The sequence below is a fragment of the Plutella xylostella genome, chromosome 22 (genome assembly GCF_932276165.1).
Source record: "Plutella xylostella chromosome 22, ilPluXylo3.1, whole genome shotgun sequence".
Lineage (NCBI taxonomy): Eukaryota > Metazoa > Arthropoda > Insecta > Lepidoptera > Plutellidae > Plutella > Plutella xylostella.
The window spans coordinates 8316887-8339333 of NC_064002.1; the positions used below are offsets into that span (position 1 = coordinate 8316887).

The 22447-nt window shown below is 39.2% G+C and overlaps 4 protein-coding genes across 4 annotated transcripts in view; all 4 read right to left on the reverse strand.

Moving 5' to 3' along the window:
- Positions 1-2881: 2881 nt before the first annotated feature.
- LOC105388437 (histidine-rich glycoprotein) lies at positions 2882-4142 on the reverse strand. Its single transcript, XM_011559336.3, has 3 exons — positions 4131-4142; positions 3664-3969; positions 2882-3058 (listed from the first exon to the last, which is right to left on the reverse strand). The coding sequence occupies exons 1-3, from the start codon at positions 4140-4142 to the stop codon at positions 2882-2884; spliced, it is 495 nt and encodes a 164-aa protein (XP_011557638.3).
- A 2843-nt stretch (positions 4143-6985) lies between these two features.
- Positions 6986-8389, reverse strand: LOC119690430. The gene is made up of 4 exons (XM_048629112.1): positions 8381-8389; positions 7888-8082; positions 7629-7663; positions 6986-7504 (listed from the first exon to the last, which is right to left on the reverse strand). The coding sequence occupies exons 1-4, from the start codon at positions 8387-8389 to the stop codon at positions 7153-7155; spliced, it is 591 nt and encodes a 196-aa protein (XP_048485069.1). The 3' UTR covers positions 6986-7152.
- A 2837-nt stretch (positions 8390-11226) lies between these two features.
- On the reverse strand, positions 11227-12186 carry LOC105388438 (histidine-rich glycoprotein). Its single transcript, XM_011559337.3, has 2 exons — positions 12024-12186; positions 11227-11889 (listed from the first exon to the last, which is right to left on the reverse strand). The coding sequence occupies exons 1-2, from the start codon at positions 12158-12160 to the stop codon at positions 11235-11237; spliced, it is 792 nt and encodes a 263-aa protein (XP_011557639.2). The 5' UTR covers positions 12161-12186; the 3' UTR covers positions 11227-11234.
- A 351-nt stretch (positions 12187-12537) lies between these two features.
- Positions 12538-22447, reverse strand: part of LOC105388420 — a 34778-nt gene continuing 24868 nt past the window's right edge. The window contains exons 11-15 of the mRNA XM_048629113.1: positions 21107-21149; positions 19070-19330; positions 17972-18138; positions 14506-14545; positions 12538-12711 (exon numbers count right to left, since the gene is read on the reverse strand). Coding sequence (XP_048485070.1) covers positions 12538-12711; positions 14506-14545; positions 17972-18138; positions 19070-19330; positions 21107-21149 — 685 coding nt within the window. The remainder of the gene's footprint in view (positions 12712-14505; positions 14546-17971; positions 18139-19069; positions 19331-21106; positions 21150-22447) is intronic.

Genomic DNA, 22447 nt, shown 5'->3' on the forward strand with positions numbered 1-22447 from the left:
AGCCGGACGGGGCGCTGAGGAGAGTGGAGTACACTGCTGATGCCGTCCATGGGTTGGTAGTTTTAATATTCTTTAAGGCCCATTAATAATAAAGTTTGCTAGATTGTAGTCTATAGCAGCAACGGCAACCATGGCACGGGTCTGTTATCGACGTCGATAAATTCGTTTATTGCGCGTTTCAACAATCACTGCATCGTATTTATGGTGAAAAGCGATAGAGTGATGATAGTCTGAGTCGATAACGAACCCGTTAAGCGGCAGCCGGTATATAGCTGAATCGTAAATAAGCTTGCAGTGTTTAGGTTACCATGGCCGCATTCTAATATAAGAAAAACATAGGTAAGCTATTACAAATGCTTGTGTCCTATTTATACACTCTGTGGTACAAGTGCCTCGGTATGGACCATGGCACCGGCGACCGGAAGAGCCACTGGGAGTCGCGCGAGGGGGGGCGCGTGCGCGGCGTCTACACTCTGTACGAGCCGGACGGGGCGCTGAGGAGAGTGGAGTACACCGCTGATGCTGTCCACGGGTTTGTATATCTATCTAGTTTTATCATACCATTTTCTGACCATTTATAATAAAGTTACCTAGTATGTAGTGTATAGTAGCGGCCGCGGCATGCGTCTGTTATTGACATCGATAAACTAGTTTAATGCGCGCTCCTCCAATAACAGCGGCATATTTATGGCGAATCGCGATATAGTGACGTTTATCTGCGTCAATAACGAACCCGTGAAGCGGCAGCTGGTTAGTTTAGATAACAATGGCGGCATTGAGGTATTATACCCTGTGACAGACATAGGCAGGCTATTAGAATGCCCGTGTCCTATTGATTAGTACGCCCTGTGGTACAAGTGCCTCGGTATGAGGACACGGCACCGGCGACAGGAAGAGCCACTGGGAGTCGCGCGAGGGGGGGCGCGTGCGCGGCGTCTACACTCTGTACGAGCCGGACGGAGCGCTGAGGAGAGTGGAGTACACCGCTGATGTTGTCCACGGGTTTGTAGCTTGAAAATCCCTTTAAGAATAACATTAAAAATAACAGTTTGCTGTAACTTATAGTACTTATGTAGTGTATAGCAGCGGCTGTGGAACGGGTCTGTTATCGACATCGACAAAACGTTTAATGACGTTCGTTTAATGCACGTTCCTCCAATCGCAGCCCTGTATTTATGGCGAATCGCGATATAGTGACGTTTATCTGTGCCGATAAGGAACCCATGAAGCGGCAGCTGGTATATATCTGAATGATGATTAAGCTTGCAGAGTTTAGGTTACCAACGGTGGTGTTCTATTGATTAGTATACTCTGTGGTACAAATACATCGGGCGCCGGCTACAGGAAGAGCCACTGGGAGTCGCGGGATGGCGACCGAGTGCGCGGCGTCTACACTCTGTACGAGCCGGACGGGGCGCTGAGGAGAGTGGAGTACACCGCTGATGCTGTTCATGGGTTTGTATATCTAGTTTTAAACTTTCTTAAGGACCATTAATCATAACGTTTGCTAGTTTGTAGTCTATAGCAGCGGTGGCACGGATCTGTTATCGACGTCGATACACTCGTTTAATGCGCGTTCCACCAATCACAGCGCGGTATTTATGGCGAATCGCTATACATATAGGGACGCTAACGTTTATTTGCTTTGATAAAGAACCCGTGAAGCGGCAGCTGGTATATAGCTGAAAGATGATTCAGCTTGTAGAATTTAGGTTACCATGGCCCGATTTTTTATGTAGTCCATCCGGAGACCTGCGTGCTGGTCCTTAGCTTATCTTTAAATGGCCGTGCTTTGTGCTATATGGTGGACCACGAGGTTCTGTTCCTTATTGCTTTTTAGAAGTAATGACTTATGTAAAACTTACTTCCAAATCGGTTAGGTAATTTATTACGGAGCCCAAATGCCCAATAAAAATAAGTTCAGTTAACGCGTTGATGTCTTTTGTATGCAAATTTTTATTTTTCAACAGATTTAACGCAATAGTGACAAGGGAAGGTCAGTCGAAGCATCATCCGCCGCAAGTGACGCCGAGCTACGGGCCCTCCAGTCGCAGTGGTGAAGCGTACGAGCCGTCCAGCCAAGCGTACATTCCGGAGCAGCGTACCCCATCCAGTGGGTACGCTAGTGATCGATCCAGAGCGTACATCGGCTCTAATGTTGTGGATAATGCGGGCTACGGCGGCAATGCGTTGAAGGATGTTGGACCTAAACCGTACTGAGGAAGAGTTGGTATTTGGAGTATTGACTAGAATTTGGAATCTCGTCTCATTTTTTAGGCTAAGTATAGTTAAGGTATGATACTTGTAAGTAGTCGTAACTGTCTGCAACAAAATTAAAATACTGGAATGCTTGTTCGTTTGTTTTATTAGAGCGCTCTTTTTAATAACAATTAAATAGGGTGTTCGAGATCCAAGAGGTTCAGTCTTCAATAGGTAATGTTGCCATCTAGTGATGATGATGAAGATGATGAGGGTGGGCGTGGTGGTGCACGGTGGAGTGGTGCACGTGCGCGTTGAAACTGAAAAAAAAAACCATTAAAATATAAGAGACGGTATAGTAGAAAATTGTATTGTACTGTCTGGCGCAAATAAACCTACCCGTTCAGGTATCATTGTCAATCTGAAAAGGGTCAGGTTTCTTTGCCACAGATTTTACATAATCTTGGCTAAAATCATCTGCATTTGTGGGAATTTTGACGAATAGCGGCCTAGCAGCATAGAGCTCAGTTTCGCACCATTAGTATCGCGCTACCGCTAACGTCCAAGAGGACCTAAATAGTGTCTTCTGCGCATGGTGTTACTAAGCCAGCGAGTAGTTACTCTTCACAACACATCCTCCTTATCGCCAACTCCTCTAGCCTACAGTCCAGCCTATAGTTCCTTACCCGCGGTGGTCGTCAGCCTCGTAGTGTACAGAGCGCACGTTGCCATCGGGCTCGACCAGCGAGTAGTGGCCCTTCACGACGTCTCCGTGTCGCTCCTCCTGCTGCTCCTTGATGTCGCCGGTGTGGTGGTCGTTCACGGCGTACGCGAACTTGTACGCTGGGTAGTGCCATGCCTGGGGAGGGTTTAGGACATACATAAGCTGTTTTTAACAGTGTGCAGGATGGCACACCATTTTCTCGCGTTATGCGTGCATATTCCACGCGTTACAATGAATACTTGTACGAATTCGTACGGGGCAATCCCCGATTTTTGTTCATAATCCAAAGAAGCTCGCGATACTACAGTCTATTGATAGCCTTTGGTAACTGCTGGATGAGCATAACCGAGGACAGATCGTCTGGTAATGATGATGATGATGACTCCTGAATTCAGTGATTCGTTAGTATTCAGATTGTATATCGGCATTATTGGTGCCTTTAACTAGTTCATTTTACCAATTCTGCTCATAAACACGGTTTAATTTGGTTTTATAACTTTGCATGACTCCAGGCTATATCAATGAACAATCGATTTTATAGCTCACCGAGCTCATGTAAGTATAATTTGGTAACATGAACTAGCTAATACTTAGAAGTAGAAGTTAATCAGGAAAAATATTCTAATTTTGAATTTTTTTGTAGTGCACGTAAGTACAACAGTGTCAAATTCCCATAATTATCATAAAACGTTGATATTGGGACATTGCAAATGCAAAAAGAAGGATTCCCCAAAACTTACGTGTTCGTAGTGTCCACCGTGGTGTCCATCGTGGTGTCCGTAGCCGTGGTGGTTGTAGCCGTGGTGGGCGTAGCCGTGGTGGCCGTACGGGTAGCCGGCGTAGCCGTGGCCGTAGTTGCCGTAGTAGCCGTGTCCGTGGTGGCCCAGGTAGCCCAGGCTGCCCCAGTGGCCGTGGTGGCCGTGGTAGCCATGGTGGCCGTGGTGGATGGCGTAGCCACCGTGGTGACCGTGCCCGTCAACGCGGGACACGCTGGAGACAGCCTCGTGGGCCGAAGCGCCCAATATGGCGACGCATGCCACAGCGATCTATAAATTTTAAAACATTTTATTCACTGTCATTTTGTAAACTTTATTTATCAATTCTAAAGCGAGGTAAGTATTTTGTATGAAGATCACATTTTAGTAGTATTTTTCTGTAACTAAATTCACTTAAAACACTTTCACTCACAACGCATCGTTGTACTTACTTGGAACCACATATTGTTTGTTTACAAGTTTGTTGGAACTCGACTAATGAATAGGCTTGATCGCTCACGTATATATCTAAGAATTCCACCAATTTGGGGTGCAATATGTGTGTGTGACGACACTGATCCGTTCCTACACCAATTATCCTGTTTGCCCCAAGTTATAAGATCTAGCGATACGTATTAATAATAACTTGTCTGGATAATCTACTTGAAGCCAACTCGCTATTTAAACAAACCAGTGAATGTCTGCATTTAGATAGAGTATATACCATTCATTCAATTTTTGAAACCTCTGTAGGGTTAGGCACTAACCACTCAACATTGTTCATGTTACAAATATGTAGTACTAGACCTATCGCTTATGATCTTGCACCATCGCTTATTGGCCGTCATTTGTGAAACGCCACAGCCATCTTCAAGGGTGCTACGGTTCAATTCGCAGTGCCCAGCAGTAGCTCAACTACCGTAATTAGGGTAATTAGCTCCTAAATTGATTGATAGAAATCAAGTGTTAACTGGGGAGCATAGTCGTCAAACTATACATTAAGTAATCGTTGCTGATCAAAGTATTTAAAGCGTTTAACTTTTGATTGACGATTTGATTGCATTTAGATATCAAAAGTTATTAAGCTGTTATATCTATTTACTTGTAGGTTTTTTTTACCCTGACAGTTTAATGTGCTTCAGATTTCATTTATTAAAGTAATAGATTCCGTTTAATATAATTAATATACATATAACGGATACATGTATTTTTGATGTCTTACTATCAATTCGTTTAATCGATATCTATCAATTTATATAGTAAATTTGTAAATTTATGAGCTGTTATAAATAGTGGTAAATTACAATATAGTTTATTCACCTATTAAACTTAAAATAGTAGCATACAGTTTCCGAATGAACTGATAAAAGAGATACAAAAAGAAAATTGTGAAAAAGAATCAAAACATAAGAAAAGTTTACGTGATATTCTAATAATTTCATTATCATAATATGATAACTATCATCCACTGCTGGACATAGGCCCCTTCCACAGACCACCACAATACTCTGTCTTACTCGGCCTTCCTCATCTACTGCTACTACTATCACCTACATATCATGGTATTTTTGAGTGATCTTGTCCTAGACCTGGAACTATATAGGCTACCCTAACTAAATACTTCAAAATTTATTCAAAGTGGACCGGTACATACAGTGTATCAAAATTCACTCGGCAGCGGCGGCCCAGCCAAAGACTGAAACTCTGAAAAATCCTCTAAAGTGATATAACATGACCATCCTCAAAACAATATAGAGACAGTAGGTAGTTACTTAGGTGTATCATCTTGCCCTCGGTCTAGTTTTCCCAATAGGCGTTTTGGTACAGAGTAGTACAGACCCAAGCCATGGAAATGGTGAAATTTTGGGACGGGGACATACTCAATAGACAAAACGCCCCAACATTTCACAATTTCCATCGACATTGTGTAATGGTTTGAAAAACATCCACGAGTATAACTCAGTCATATGGGTATAAAGAACATTGAAACTATTTAAAACGTATTGTTATATGACGGGATCTCAGTTTCAGTAATTTCATGAATTACAGCATTCATGGCACGGGGCGCAATTCAAAACATATCGAGAAAAAACTGCGCTCACTGTAGAGGCCGCGCGAGCGAAATTCGACGTGTTATTCATCTTGCGTCCTGTGCTACATAAATATGGTGGTTTCAGATATTCTATAGTTGTTATGCTAATGGCAATTATTAACATATTACCCATACACACATATATTTGATTTGATTTGATTAATACAGTTTAATTGAATCGGAGGTATAGAATTCGTTTTAAAATGACAGAATGTTTGGCTTACGCTTGTGGCATGGAAGTTACATACTCATATTACCCATACCACTAAATACTTACCAAAGTTTCATTTCTGTCAAGAAGCAGGATACACCTACCTACCTAAGTTATACAGGGTGTTATAAAAAAGTATGTATGGTAGTAAGTAGCGTCGAAACGCCCCATTGAACTAAAATTTTCCTAACACTCTGTATAGTTAATGCGTATCTAGTTTAATTAGGATAATCTGGCGGTAAGTATCATACCTTCATTTGGTAAACTAATTGGGTAGGTAAACAACGTTATGTTTTTTTAATTCGTAACTTGAGCTAGTTACGATTATTACGTCTGAGTTAATTAACGTAATTTCATGATTATGTACATGTATTATCATTTATTGAAACCTCGTACACGCTTTAGGCACTTTACATAATCATTAAAATTTATTATTCGGTTAATACACTGAGCAGAAACTTATTTTTGTTAACGTACGTGGTACGGTTTTCAGGCACTTGGAATATATTTGTCTAAGTATACAACTCTTGAGTACCTTGTTAGGGGGGGGGGGGGGGGGGCTATGTCCAACAGTGGCTCATTCCGGGCTGGTGATGAAGATGATAATAATGAGACAAACCTTCTTCTAAACAGCATAACTTTCCCTACAAAACATAGATGATACTTACCTTTGAATTTATTGAGCTATCTCCTTCTCATTCAACACGATGTCCTTTCCAATACAGTATTGTAGATGAATAAATATAAATCTTTAAAAGTAACATTGTAGGAATTGTAATTTAGTTAGTAAGTACTTATACAATTTATAAAGATCGTCGGTATAATAAATTGTGTAAGATTACCTATCTATATTATCAGCTGCTTAGCAATGTATTTAAAAAAAACATGAGTTGCGAACCAATGGTAAGAAAGTTTATTCAATGTCAAAGTTTTAAATATACTTTGACTAAAGAACATATTACTTAAGTAGAACGACAAAATGAATACACATAATTATACGTAGGTGAGTCAGTTTATGTAATCATACGTACATACATAGATGCAAAGACTAATAAATAAGAAAAGCACATTGGGAAAAAATATAATTCAGACAGTTTAACTACAGACACTAACAGATTGCGTCGTGAAACCAGGGTTTCAAGGCAACTGCTTGCAACAATTCCGGTCATCATCAGAGCTTCCCGTACTCTTCATCCAGCTCTGGTTCCTCCTGTCTCCACCCCTTCCCCCAGGACCTGTCAGGGACGACCTCCGGCGCTGACCACGGGTTCCTCTTCTCATCTCTATCTCTAAGCCGGTTTTCCTCCTGCCTGTGGTGTTTCAACTCTTCTTCCTTCAGGTGGTCAATGAGACGGTCGTACGAGTCTTGGCCCGAGGGGTCGACGGTCTTGACGGCCTTGGGTAGGATGAGGACTTCCCCGCCGCGGCTGCGCGTGTAGGCGCGCCCGCCTGACTTCAGGAAGCGGTAGTCTATGATGTAGGTGGGCTGGGAGTAGGACGGGCTGTATACGTCGCGCACGATCCTGGGTGAGAAAGAGTTTTGTAAAGGAAAGAATGGAAATATGGATATAAGGCAGGTAACCTGAAATGGTGAGATAATAACTAAGTTCTGGTAATTTTGTACAAATAGGAAGGAAAGCATCTTACTTGTTTTGCATCGCGATTTCATGAGGAGAACCAGACTGAAAAGAAAGATAACATTTATTAAAATAAAACTTGTTAAAAGGAAACCCTCGTTATAACTTTTGTGGAAGAGTCTAAGTTATTTTATATCTAAAACATTGTAATTTAGGCACACATGGTCCAATACTATCAGTGATCGAACTCGAATATCTATCAGAACACCTATGTTCAATTGCACCGTCATCAATAACCACCACATTCACATCATCAATAACCAACTCACATGAGCGATGACGCCCCTGGTCGGCTCGACCCAGGGCACGAGGTTGTAGTGCTTCTCATCGAGCCAGTAGCGAGGGATGTGGGCGTCCACGATCTCATCATTCCTCTCCCGCCCGAGCCTTAAGACAGGCTCCGGAGCGGGCGCAGGCGCGGGCTCCGAGAACACCACGGCTGCTGCCGCCGCTATTATCACCAACTGGAATTATTATAAATATTTAATTATAATACACTCACGGGCAATGAAAAGGTTCCACTCAGAAAATCACCAAATTACTTCTAAACGGAAAAAGCTAGGTTTATGCCGTCTTCTCCAACATTGAAGTACATTTAACAGAGCATCTGGATATTAACAACTAAAATCGGTAATATTTTGTTTCAATTTTAAATTAAATCTTTGAAAAAATGCGGTGGTTTGTTGTCGGCATTTTGGGAGTGGAACTTTTTCATTGCCCGGCAGTGTATTAAATCGAATATTATAAAATAAAAGTACATACGGTGGACATAATGCTAGGAGCATTTTCTGCCAGTCAATCCACTGGAGGTGCATGAAAATTAATGGACTTAATGGTAAAAGCATTTTGTGCCATTCAACGCACAGGAGGTTCATCGAAAATCTGAATGAAATGATGAATAAGGTGATCGAAATTACGTGTATATTCGGCTAAAGTGTATACACCCTCAGCACTAACAGTTTTATATTGAATTTATATTGAAAATGAAACATTTGAAGAGCACTCATTTAATATAGCTTGTTTGCATTTTGTATCGAATAATTATTCTTCTACTTATTTATCTTTTCCTTTTATGCGTAGGGTCAAACTGTTTGCACTGGGGATGGATACTTATCCATTTTGTTAACTATACCAAAGAAGTGACTAGTAACTACTTCAACGCAGCATAATACTATCAAACATGCAGTGCAAGGTATGCTGTAATCCTATGTTATTGTGCTGAAATAGATACTGAAATATGCAAATACTAACAACATTGATGTTCTCGAACAAGAAAATGATATAACCACTGACTAAATAACTTCTAAACATTATACGTGCAAGGAAGAATTATTGTGTGTACTCACGCAACGCATCTTCACTAGTCCACTGGTGGAAACAGAATCAGAGATTTCCACACCCACAGCAGGGAGTTATCAAGTAGGTAGATAAACGTTTAATGTTATAATTAAATGCAAGGTGCATTTAGAAAATATTAACGGAATTGCGTGCGATTGATAGGCAAGGATAAACTTAATAATAGCGTAATGTTATAATAATATAGTTCCAATTTTAGCTGTAACTCAAAAACAAATAGCAATTTTTCAGAAGATGAAACCAATTATTGTTATTATCAATCTCCTCTAAATATTTATTTTTTTAAGTTTTAAACTAGCTATCGGTTTTTTTTAATATGTTGCAAGTTGCAATACATCCGATCTAACTTAGGCTCTACGAATCAAAAATCTTAGATTTCTATTGGTGAATATAGTCTGGACTTAAAACAAACAAACGAGAGATCCTGAAACCGGCACGTTTAATACATCGAGAGTCGTGGCTCGCGCAGCAGCGCTCTAAAACTTAGTTTTTCGTCATAATAGAGTTACCCCCTGGACAGGTAGCCGGTACTGGCTGGATGAGGAAGGCTAAATCTCTAATCACAAAGTTTTGCGGTGTTTCTTGGAAGAAGCGTTTGCCCAGCAGTGGATAGTTACGTGCTTAACTCCTTATTTTTCTAGGGTGCTGATGACAAAGTGGACCGAGCACAGTGGCTAATGATTATCTAGTGAGATTTGTTATCAGTCACAAAATAATAGTGTTGATAAAATTAAAAATACTAAGAACTAGACTCAATTTGTAGTTTTTTCCTTCATGAAAACGTTTTGTTGTAGGTAATGTAGAGATGAGATGAATCCTGTATACTTACCTAAATGTAGTTAGCTGTGCCGTTTCTTTTTGTTTCTTCTATAATATTTAACCCCGAAGGCATCTATTAGCCGCACCCTGTTTACTATATACACGTATGTACATAATTATATCTCCTTAATTATATACACATACATAATCTTTGCAGCACTTTGAATTTAACAGCATGATTAAGTGATTAATTCATTAACAAGCATGTTTTTTTAACATCCGAAATCCATTGTATGGTCATTTTATAATTGAAGAGTAAAAATATTCAGGATTATGGCATATTATGCTAGAGTTTTCCATCCTTAATATGTAAGTAATGATATGGATCCTGAAGTTTCACGTTTGAGAATTAAAATATACCTAGTATAAATTAATGTTCTTCTTTTGGTAAAAGCTCAATCACAAGGACCATCAGACAGGTAATTGAATGGATGGCCCACCGTATCGTCATCACGCATTGTACTTAAATTCTCCCTTGTGAGGTAGGTAAGGTAGAACAGGTCTAGAGGTGCATTAATCTTTGCTGAACACTATTTTCTTCAGTGTTATGTTTTAGTCCCGACTTAAATATGAGGAGCACTGATATTGTCTGGGGCAAAGAAACCTGCCACCCCTCCGGTACCACTAGCAGTTGTCTATTTGATTGGTATTAGGTTTTTATACCCCCAACTATACGGCTAGAAATCTGTCAGGACTCTGGACTTGTATAATGCTATATACTAATGTCTACAGAAGTAGGGTAGGTTTCTTTGAGAGGTTTTCGTGACGGTGCCGGTGTATGACATTTGGAGCATAATTAATCTATACAACTAATGAGTCTCAGTTACTTATTTTGTTACGACTGTTATAAGATGTATACTTGTACAAGTGATAACTTAAAATCGGATTAACTTATGCTAAAAAACAAGGGTGTTTAGAAATGGAACGTAGATTTTCGTTTTTTTTATACTACGTCTGTGTGGCATCGTTATTACCATGTCCGTTGGCAGTTAACTTAGCGACAGACGACATACTCTACTGTGTGTTCACCATTGAGTCCTTCTTAAATTGGAAACACTCGACTATATTAAAGTTCTAATGGTGTTCCGGTTGCATATGGCTTTTCAACTAGTAATAATTTAATATTGTTTTTGATAAAAATGCGTACAAAGACGCCAATACATACTCGTAACTTTAATTTATATTTGATTTTGAGATAATTAATAAATATATATTATTTATACCTTTAAATGTGTAGTGTATATTTTCAGGGGATAAGGATAATAAACTCATAAATTCAATGAGCAAGAGCTCACACATAGCCCAGCTATATTTGCTAACAGTTACAACAAAAAAGGGTTTCTTACATAGTTTAACAACAATAAAGTGATTATCACATTTGGTTTCGCAGTCCCGTTCTCGCCAGCCATTCAGTCTTGGTATCTGTTGAACGAATGATGGTTTAAGCGTTGAGGTCTTCAACCTTGAACTTGCGTTGTCTCTTGGCGTCCCTGTGGTGTCGGGCGTGGGGTCCGCGGATCCAGCCATAGTCCTCGTTCTCGTGGTGATGCTGATGCTCATGATGATCCCGATGATGCTCGTACCGCGGCTTGTAGATGGAGAGAAGGGGCAACTCGTGCTCGTGGTCCTCGACCTTGGGCTGCTCGTGGTGGTGGTAGTGGACCGGGCGCGGCTCGTAGTGCACCAGCGGCTCGCGCGGCACGTGGATGGGCTTGATGATGATCGGCTTCATGTGGTGGACCTCCGGCTTGTGCTCCTCCTCCTTGTGGTGCACCTTGTGGTGGATGATCTCCTCGAACATCTTCACTGGGCGGTGCATCTCCTCGTGCTTGTGGTGCATCTCTTCATGCTTGTGTTCTTCCTCGTGCTTGTAGTGGTACGGATGGTAGATCTCCTGGTGCACGATGGTCTTGTAGATCGGGTGGTGGATGGGCTCCTCCTCCTTGACCTCTGGTTCGTGCACCTCGGGCTCGTGGTGCTCCTCCGGTTTGTGCTCCTCTTCGTGCTTCTCCTCTTCATGTTTCTCTTCGTGCTTCTCCTCTTCTTTCGGCATCTCGTGGATATGAGGGTGGGAGTTGTGGACTTCGGCGTGGAAACTGAAAAAGAAGAGAGTCATGTCAAGATTGCAGTTGTTTGGCTCGCAGAAGTTGTGATAAATTCTTGGTTGCTGCTGTAAAGATTTTAGAACGTTCTGTTACTCTTTTGTTTCGCTTATGTCCAGTCTACATACCCGGTGTGGTCAGCGTGGTACTTGACGGTGCGCTTGTTGCCGGTGGGCTCCATCAGCCAGTACTCTCCCTTCACCTCGTCCCCCTTCCTCATCTCCGCCTGCCCCTTGTGGTCGCCGGTGTGCGGGTCGTGCACCATGTAGGAGTACTCGTATGAGGGATACGACCAAGCCTGCGAGGGGATGTAGAGTTACAATGATATTGAGAGACAAGGTTGAGATTCATAGAGGGCAGAATGGTGGCCGCAAAGAAGTAGGCGTACGTTGGGAACTGGCTAAATGCTGATATGATTGGTTATAATTGATTGATTTTAGATCAGGATGTGATACAGAAATATCTTGTTATGTAGGTATCTATAGATGTCTCACATAAGCCATTTTGTAGCTCTACAGCTGTACCACACTCGCCACTGATTGCGCCACGGGTTATACGCACATTCGAGCCAACAACATTCGAATAACATTGGTTCCACAATGCCAAACCGCTAACCCTAGCTCAATTACGTAAGTGGCAACCCTATAGCCAAAAACTCACGTATTCTTCATGATGTTTCTGCTCGTGCTCGCCTATATGCCCGAGCTGGCCGTGGTGCCCGCGCTGCACGGGGTGGTAGTGCCGCTCGAAGTGTTGCTCCGAGACCGCCGGCCCGTGCGCCGCCGCGCACGCCCATACTGCAGCCAGGAGTAGCACCTGGGGAGATGTGGAGTGTCAGAAACTTGTCTGTGTGCTGAGTGGTTCAAAAGTCGTGTAGTAACCCGAAGGGGTTGATTAAGGGCTAATTTCTACTACAACTTTTCTTTTATTTTTTGTGAATTTAACAATGACGTAGACCAAAGGTTCAGAATGACCCACTGAGTCCTTTCGACTTTCTATACTACTTTTGAAACACCATGTAGGATGCGCGCGATTTGTAATCTTTGTCACATGGCGTCCAAAGAGAGATACTCAGGGATTCGCTACACTCCTAAATTTGTTATTCGAATGTTCGAGTTCAGTACGCAGGAAGATGTATTTTTTTTGCACGTATGCTGGCTGGCCTTGTATACGTTGTTTTCTACTGTTTAACATGAGCCTATTCCATATCTAACGCTGGACCTACGATTTGATTTGACGAAAAAGGCTAAGTTAATTCACGACAAACATTTTAAATATTAAAACATCGTAAGCACTTCTATAGAATACTGTCTACACCAGTGTTTGTAGAAAAGCACTTCAAACGTCACTGTGGGTCGGAATATTCTTGTTAAAATGTAGCTCACAAAAGAATTTACTTTTACTTAGTAAAGAGTAAAGTTAGTTATATTTATATTATAAATCACTTTCACACTTTCCGATATTGTTTTCACTATTTTTCTTGTAACACTAATCTTCAAAAATACTTAAGATATCATAAAACTTTTAAAAGTATCTCAATAAGTACCTTCCAAGTCATTGTTCTTCACTTTGATTCCCAAGATTGGTAATGATAAAAATATTCTTAAATCCTAATATATATAGTAACATAAAGTTATATTACAGAGGGTAATCATTGATATCCTCACAATTATCCATTTTCTGTTTCGGATCATTTAATGTGGGCGAGGTATCAATTACCTACGTGGTTTCAGAGGATGCGTGCTAAATGATCATTATTAGGTTTTTTCGGTAGTTTTTTCTTAGTTTTAGTAACTATAGTATAAAGGCATGAAGTTAACTGTATTTATGGTTTTTACTGACTACCGACTAGAGCTGCGAGTTCTCGTACTTGGCAAATTTAAATTTTTGGTTGATTTTTAATCTATAGTGGTTTTCATAGCATGCCTCTATTTGCAGCCTAGCTTCTTGTAACCATGGCTCTCTCCACGCCATCAGTTTTGATAATCACATAAATCATTACATTCGTTTACGATAGAGACATTGTACAAATCATCATGTCTATATATATAGGTACATATCATTTCCAATAGCAATAAGATGTGGAGTCTGATACAGCTAACTTTGCCTAGAAACATGCACCATCAAGAAAAAAAGTTCTTCTTCGTTCATTTTACTGCCACACCAGTTAAAGAAAAAAATCGTTTTCATCTTTTCCCCGTTGGAAATTAAGCGTTGCCTTAAAGTTATGTCTTCCATTACGTTAATGTACCCATGAGATATTGGTATCGGGTTCCATAAATTTGATCATCCATTTTTATCATTCATACATAATAATTATATAGTTACTAAACTTGCACCTTAAAACGGTTTGGTTGAGGATTCAGTAAACACGATTGAAGGAGAACAAAATCAAACAATTCCATTATTAGCGCTAATAATGTATTATTCATACACTTTTCATGTGATTGTTTTTTGTATAAAAAATATAATAAAATAAGTTTATTAGGTGAGAAGCGTGAGTCAGTCTTGTAGCATGAGAGAAGGTGGTTCCAGGGTCGTATCTTTGAAGACAAGTTGTCAGGGGGTTTCTTCAGCAGCTCAAATCTGATGATGATGACCAAGATGAACATGATGATGAGGCGAGGAGTGATGGACGATGGCGTTGAAACTGGAAGGTCATAAAATAGGTTATAAAATAGGAATAATACTAGATACACATACAAAATAGATTAATATCTATATGTAGAGATATTATTAAGTACAAGTCATATTTGGGTGAATTTCCCGCGGCCAAAAATTGCGTGGCATCAATGAAATCGGTACTAAAAAACCAAGTTATAATTTTCTAATATTTTTTTTCGGTTAAGTGAAATAGTTATCTATGTGTAGCACTAAATATTGTATTAATAGGATTAATAGATATTTTTAAATAAAATATTAAACCTCCAAATCTTTCATTGCCGTGTCTGTCCCCACGTAACCACGTTTTGTATTATTCTTCATTGATGAAAAAATATTGAGTATTGATAGTTAAACTTAGTTTCTTTTGATACATTAATAGTTAAAGTATTGTCACGGAATACATTTATTGAAATATATAAAGAATATAACGAACGGTAAGTGAAAATTCATGTGTCCCAGAACTTCTGTTCATCGCCGTGTCCTAAACATGATCAAGGATATTGTTTTACCTATGAACTTGGGTGCCCCTCTGAGTGTGCTATTCGTTTCTAACAAGTGTCGCCTAACTGCTAGACGTGGCAGGAGGTACATCGGTGCCCGCGTTTTTGCGCAATAGTGCAAATCAGTAAAATTTTTGGGGACTGGACAATTTTTCTTTCATTGCCGTGGATAGATATAACTTCTATAAAATTAAGTTTGTCTTCTAGAATAAGCATTGAAAAGAAAGCTTTTTGAAAATATTTACCTTATAAAGTGTTTATTTCTTCGAATAGTTAATACTTTTTTAGTTATTTATATATAATGCCTTGGTTTTCATCGCCATGCTTTCATTTCCGTGGCTTCCGTGGCCAATATTTGCTATGGCAATGAAAAAAAAGCCACGGCAATGAAAAAAATTTCATTGCCATGTCTTGTTAAATAATTTGTATTCATTGCCGTGGTTAGGTTATTCATTTCCGTGGCCAGGTTATTCATTTCCGTGACTTATGTTTTCATCGCCGTGGTATGTATGATTAGGCAAAGTAACATATCTTTACCATCTTTTACCTGTAATGTATTACAAAATTATATGGTATTAATATGGTAATACCGATCACTGACATTACCTACAGGACTAGTCAAATTACCTCTTTTTGCAGTGCGTTAAAACGGGTGCGTATCGCGATGTATAAAAACGAAATATATAATATTACATTAATAATAACAATCACAACATGATAATGAACGTTATGTATAAATAAGATCGGTGGTAGCTCAGTCGGGTAAGCGCCCGCTTCCCACGCCAATGATGCGGGTGCGAATTCCGGCACTGACATGTACCAATGTGTTCCTTTGAATTTAAATACAATGTATACCATCGCTCTTACGGTGAAGGAAAACATCGTAAAGAATCCTGCATATCTACCTATAGATTTAGCACATCTAGATAATATGTGAACCCACCAACCCGCTGTGGACCAGCGTGGTGGGAAATAGTCCAAGCTTAGAAAGGAAGCTTAGACCTTGGGGATATGCACATTGCACAAAGGTCCCATTCGAGAGAGCCAGGTGCAGGTACTTACACCTCCCACAGATAGTAGAATAGAATATAATAGAACATACATCTCTGCAGGAACTCAGCTGGATGCTAAGTGGCCTTAATGCTGCTTGCACCGTGTAGGCCTCCGTATGAACTTGGGCAAGACAAAAGTCATGTAGAATGTTCACATAAAACCGGAGCGGAGCCGGTGATCGTTCGTGAGACAACTATCGAAGTTGTGCAATAATATGACTACCTGAGGCAGACTATTCGGCTAGGCAGAAGCAACTTCGACAAGAAGGCTGAAAGGCGCATCCAACAGTCTTCAACCATTGCGCCCTGCCAGTTATGACATATAGTACATATACGTGGACACTGATGGTGGGACTGGTCCACCGATTTAAAGTCACTCAGCGTGCTATGGAGAGAGCTATGCTTGGGGTTTCTCTAATGGATGGTATCAGAAAAGAGGTTATACGTCAGAGGACTAAGGTTACCAGCATAGCTGTCAAAATAAGCAAGCTTAGGCAGGTAGCCGGTAGTGGCTGGATTCGGAAGACCGAGGACCGAGTGTTGTGGCGCTCCTTGGGAGAGGCCTATGTCCAGCATTGGATGATTATAGGCTGATTATGATAACATGTACATTTCATATTATTATACCAATTAAAATATACTATGATTTAGCATAAAGTTCATAAAATATCACATAATTTTTGTTAAATTACACAACACCATCAAAACCTCTAGCACCACAACCTAAAGATAGGTGCGATGACGAGAAAAGCCAGGAGGAGCGGTTAAGTGCACATGTTCATCAAAAGCGAAGCAGGGCTACATGGGGAGACGCTCTATGTTAAGGTTTTGGTCCAAGGAGTTTTGACTGCGTTATTATTATTGGCGCTATGTAGGGAGACGCTTAGCTGACCAACATGTGCATCTAACCGCACCTATCTTTATATTTTGGTGCTAGGTGTTTTGCCGGTGTTGTGTAAGTCAGCACAGATTATGTCATATTATAGTATATTTTATGAATTTTACATAAAATGAACAGTATACGAATTGGATATTATACTTTATGAATATATAGATGTTATAGGTAAGGTTTATCATATATGTTGTGAACGTTATTAGTGTGAAATGAAACATTTTGTTTTATACGTCGCAATACGGACCCCACAATGCTACTTAGAGAATGCCATACTAGGTATATTCTTATTTTTTTATACATACTGTCGTTCTTTCTTTCGTTCCAATATCTATCCAAATATTTCTGTCATAAATACCTGTCTAAGGTTGCGTTTCCCACACAGTCTTTTAAAAAAATGCAGTGGTATGATTCTTTCATTTCCATTGTATACAGTTCTTTCATTGCCGTGGAAGTTTGTTTCATTGCCGTGGGCCTTTGTTTCATTGCCGTGGACGCTTGTTTCATTGCCGTGAACGCATGTTTCATCGCCGTGGCACGAAATTTTTAATGACCCGTATCTCATTCAGTTTTTAACTTATCTGCTACCCATTTAGTAAGAACACTAACATTAACAAAAACTTTAATAAAAGCGTTTTTCTAATATAAAAAACCTTAAGATAAAAAAGTCCACGGAAATGAAGATTTTTTAGGACTTGTTGAAATCCACCCATTTATTCAGTGATCCACGACGAAGAATGATATAAGTTTTATCGCAAATTATTTATTATTATGTTCCAGCATGCCTGTCTGCTTCTTCTCAATCAACCAAAGTTCATAAATAAATTACTAGTCATGAATTTATATGTGTGAAACTAATATTCATGTTACAAACAAACATTCGCCATGCAATTTCAATAGTGTCATAAAAACATAATCCAGTTCAGCGCTGATAGCCTCAAAGTTTACAAGCAGGAGTAGTTCCTCACCCAGTGTGGTCGTCAGCCTTGTACTCGACCTTGCGCACCCTGCCGTCGGGCTCCACCAGCTCGTAGCCGCCCTTCACCACGTCCCCGTGCCGGCTCTCGTGCTGGCTCTTCACGTCGCCCGTGTGGTGGTCGTGGACGGAGTAGTCGAACTTGTACTCGGGGAACGCCTGTAGGGAGGGAATTGGGGGGATTTTGATCGACTGTTTTCAGTAATTAACCGAGCTCCGGATTTCACGGGGTGCAACTGGTTTAGTGGCCTTTGAGGGGTCCATGGTAGAATTTTGTTGACAAAGTTTTGTCAGTTTTGGGAGTGATTCCGCTATTGCACGTATGGGTTGAGAAAAGGTTCGTTTTTGTAAGGAAGTTTTCTGCTCAGATATTGAGAGTCTTCATTGGAGCTTAGATTCGATAGTCATGTTCATAATAATTATTAAAAGTATGTTCTTAATCCTGACGAAATTTGATCAAAATACATCTTAGATATAAGAGGATAATGCATGATTTAATAGAGTATGTATGATTAAGATTTTCCTCGCACCAATCTCAATGCTTACAGGTAGACATGAAAAGGAAATGCCCATCAAAAGATACCTTGCAAAAACCTGACATATATCCTTTACATTGTTGAGTGGTTCAGCATTATTTATTACGCTAACACATCGATTAAATGTAAATGCAACTGAAATAGGTATAAAGTATAAACTGACAAATTAAAATATTTTCAGCAATAAAATATGTTCAATAGAGTGTAACGAATACTTAGAATACCAAAGCAATACATGAATGTTATGCTACAGTATAAAAATTGCGTTAAAGAATTTTGATTGCTTTAAATGGCCATTCAAATTAAGGTAGGCTCGCTTACCAAGTTTTGGCAACAATGAATTAATATAAGTACCTAATTACTGAAAGTTAAGTAATTTTACTGTCATCAAGTTTGTAAATAATTATATTTAAAGTAAAAATGTTTATTTCCTTTAAAAATATACAAGAGATGGTGATATACTGACCCCTACTGCATTTTTTTTTACTTTTCTTATTTAACATGATCTTCCACTTAGATAGAATCATTCATTAATTTTTAACACCAATACTTACGTAATGATCATGATGAATGGGCTCATGATGAGGAATGTGGTGATGGATCGGCTCGTGGTGATGAATCGGCTCGTGGTGCGGTATGTGGTGATGAAGGATGGGCAGGTGATGCGGCACCGGGTGGTGTATCGCCACGGGGTGGTGGTGGCCGTCGTGCTTGTGGATGTGTTGGTGGGAGATCGCCGGGTGGTGGTGGTGGTGATGATGGAACAGCGGGAAGATGGCCTGGACCGAAGCCGCGAAGAAGAAGACTGCCAATGCCTGCGGACAGATTGGATGTTTTGTTGTGATTGTAAAACACAAATAGAAAGTAATCTTCTAATGTATGAAGTACTAATATAGTATAGATGTAAAATTGGAAATGTTTATTCAAAATGAAAACAGGAACTAAAGTGACTGGTATCCGAAACCATAGCATGAGTTTGATTTCACAAAGTACACCATGAAAAGGTTTAAGGTCCTTAGCCTAACAAGATGCTGCATGCAGACTTTCTTGCTAAGCCTGTACATAATCCAATTGCGTTTTCCTTTAATTTATAAATCCATGGCGGATTATCCACTTTTAACTACCACAATATTATTTTGTTTATGTTTAATGGACACTTTTATTTAAAACACTCACTTTTGACAACATTATGGCTGACGATTGGGCTGCACGTATGGAAGGAAAGACTCTATTGGAAACTGAGACAATAGTGCATACTATGTTCTCCACATCATTAGCTTTTATAGAAGCATATATAATTGTGGGAATTATTAGAGCAAAAACTCATTGATCAATTTCTCAGGGTTTGCAACAGCCCTATCGTAATATCGACATACCTAAGGCTAAGTTAGTAGTTGGGGTTGCGTATACCGGATGCTAATTAATTAAGCGGTGATTTGTATCGATACACTGTAGGTTGAGGACTCCGGCGATTTGCCTAATTACTGTTTATATCTGCTTTGCTCGGCCGAGCGTGAGCCCTGGGTCCGTGCATTCATAAGTAAAGACTGTACAATGTACAATGTACAGTGGTAAGTAGTTGTTGAAGGGTGTAGAATTTTCAAATATTTCAGTAAATACTAGAGGTACGAAATCCATCGTGCATATTTCAGATTTACGGCAGTCCAACTCACACTTGGCCGGTTTTTATTCATAAATTAGGTTAATAATCACTGTTTAGCAATGGTCTCTGAGGTCTCTTCCTAGATTTCAAATATCTCGTTAAGTGACGTTTCTCGTCACTTTAACAAACCTTTATAATGGATCCAGGTTATGTCGCCATGTCTTTTAGCCCAACCTCTGTACTTCCGCCGGAATCATTGGTGTGAGAATATAAGGTAAGGTTTAAGAGTAATTTCTTAACTGTAACCGCATCCGCAATTCTAGTAATGTTAGTCGTAAAGTTTACTCAAGAAATTTCAAGTACTATCTAATCAAATATAATAAGGAGGTATGCGTAACTTAATCTAATTATCTAACTCAATAATAATAAGGTATAATTGAACAATTTTAGTCACTATTTCACTGGACGTTCGATTGACGTTGAGTTGCAAGTAGTAACAAAAGTTCCCATCACATCAATACCTACACTTCCCAGTTTCGTTTTAAAAAGGCTTCAATATCGTTGTTATCGGATCAATAAGCTAATATATCGATACAGATATTCTTCTGATAGTAGAAAAACACTTTAGTCAAGAAATATCTCTGCATAAAGAAGCCAACTAAATTTAATATTTTTTGGGCTAAGCTTAGCTTTTAAGTACATTTTCATATTATGTTATTTAATAGTGTAAATTCTGGTGTAAAGTCTAAAGTAATAATAAAATATAGGCCAGGTTTATTACTAGTATGTATCATATGTATAATATTAACCTCTAAAAATCTACCCACCCTATCATCACAACCTAAATTTACAGGAAAAAGAAACACATGTACTGAGATAAATATTACCATTATTTATTATGACAAGAATTATAAACTTTTACTATTTACATAGATCAACTTATACTATATAAGTATATCATCTATTGGTACAACAAGTGGTGTGGTACAGTCTGATGGGCCAAAGGCGTCTTGTGGACCACGGCGTTGAAACTGAAACAAAATAAATATGTTATTTTACATTAAAAATGCCGATTTGGGTTCATAAATATGGTCCCTGTGGCCCCATGAGTAGTAGTAGACGATTATTGGGTATTGATAATGATCATGCACCCGACTTTATTTTTCTCGCAGAAGGATTGGTCCAAGAAGTGTCAATTTCAACTGCTAAAATCACCTTAAACGGAATGTAGGTTGGTATAGGTACATATTTATTATATCCATAAAAATTCACTCTATAAAAACTGCCAAATTTTATTACAAAAATGTCGCTGTATACCTAATAAAGGTACCTACCAAATTAATGTTTTTATTATGTCGTGCGGTACTAAATTTCGTCAAGTAACCCGTATTGCCCAAGTGCGAAGTGAATGCACACTTAAGTAAGTGGAGTATGTAAAAGCGTATTGTTTAGAGGAAAAAGTGTAACAATATGTGTAGGTAGTGTTCATTGCAACAGGGTTCGTATCGGGTGTGCTAATCTGAACAACACAGCTGATACTTAAGGCTCTAATAGATGTTTTCTAGGTGATCGGTCGTTTACTCGTTGTTAGGGCAGGCCGTGGGTCGCAAATAGTATTATTAATTATTATTTAATTTTCCGAGATGAAAACAAAGAACGCATAAGATTATTTCTAAATTACGATGTTGTGTTTACAGTGTGAAATATTATAAGTTTGTTGCTAAATCTCTATACCGTATCAGTGTACTTCATTCTAAACTAACTGCAGTTCAAATGCAGAATCATAAGCTCAGAGACATCGAGAAAGCTGCAAAATTCAAACTATCGTAATTGTTCTTCTTAGCGTGTCGGTGATAAATCGCTAGATATGCTGCGGTGAATAGTAGTCAGAATAGTATCATTGGCAAGCATAATTTGTGTTGGAAAAATATTTGGCTTGGTATTAATATTCAGCCAAATATCGAAACGATAAAATATATATTTTTTTTATTTATTTACTACTAATAACTCTAATGAGTAATGTATTTTGGGATCTAAGTTTGTCGAAGCAAATAATGATCCCAAACATATGTTACCTTTGTTAAGAAATAATACTATTTCTTAAAAGCCAACAGATTGAGACATTAGTTTTGCTATAAATTTACTTAGAGCTGCAACAAATCATATTTTACGCATATTAGTACAATATGCTAAGACATACAGAATTGCATAGGCGGAACTAATCTAGCTTGTTAAGTTGCACCTAAGCGACGTACATTTGCGTCAATCACTATTTACCAAATGGAAAATTAATAGCGCCAGGGATTAGCACTAGACTAGGCTAAAGAAT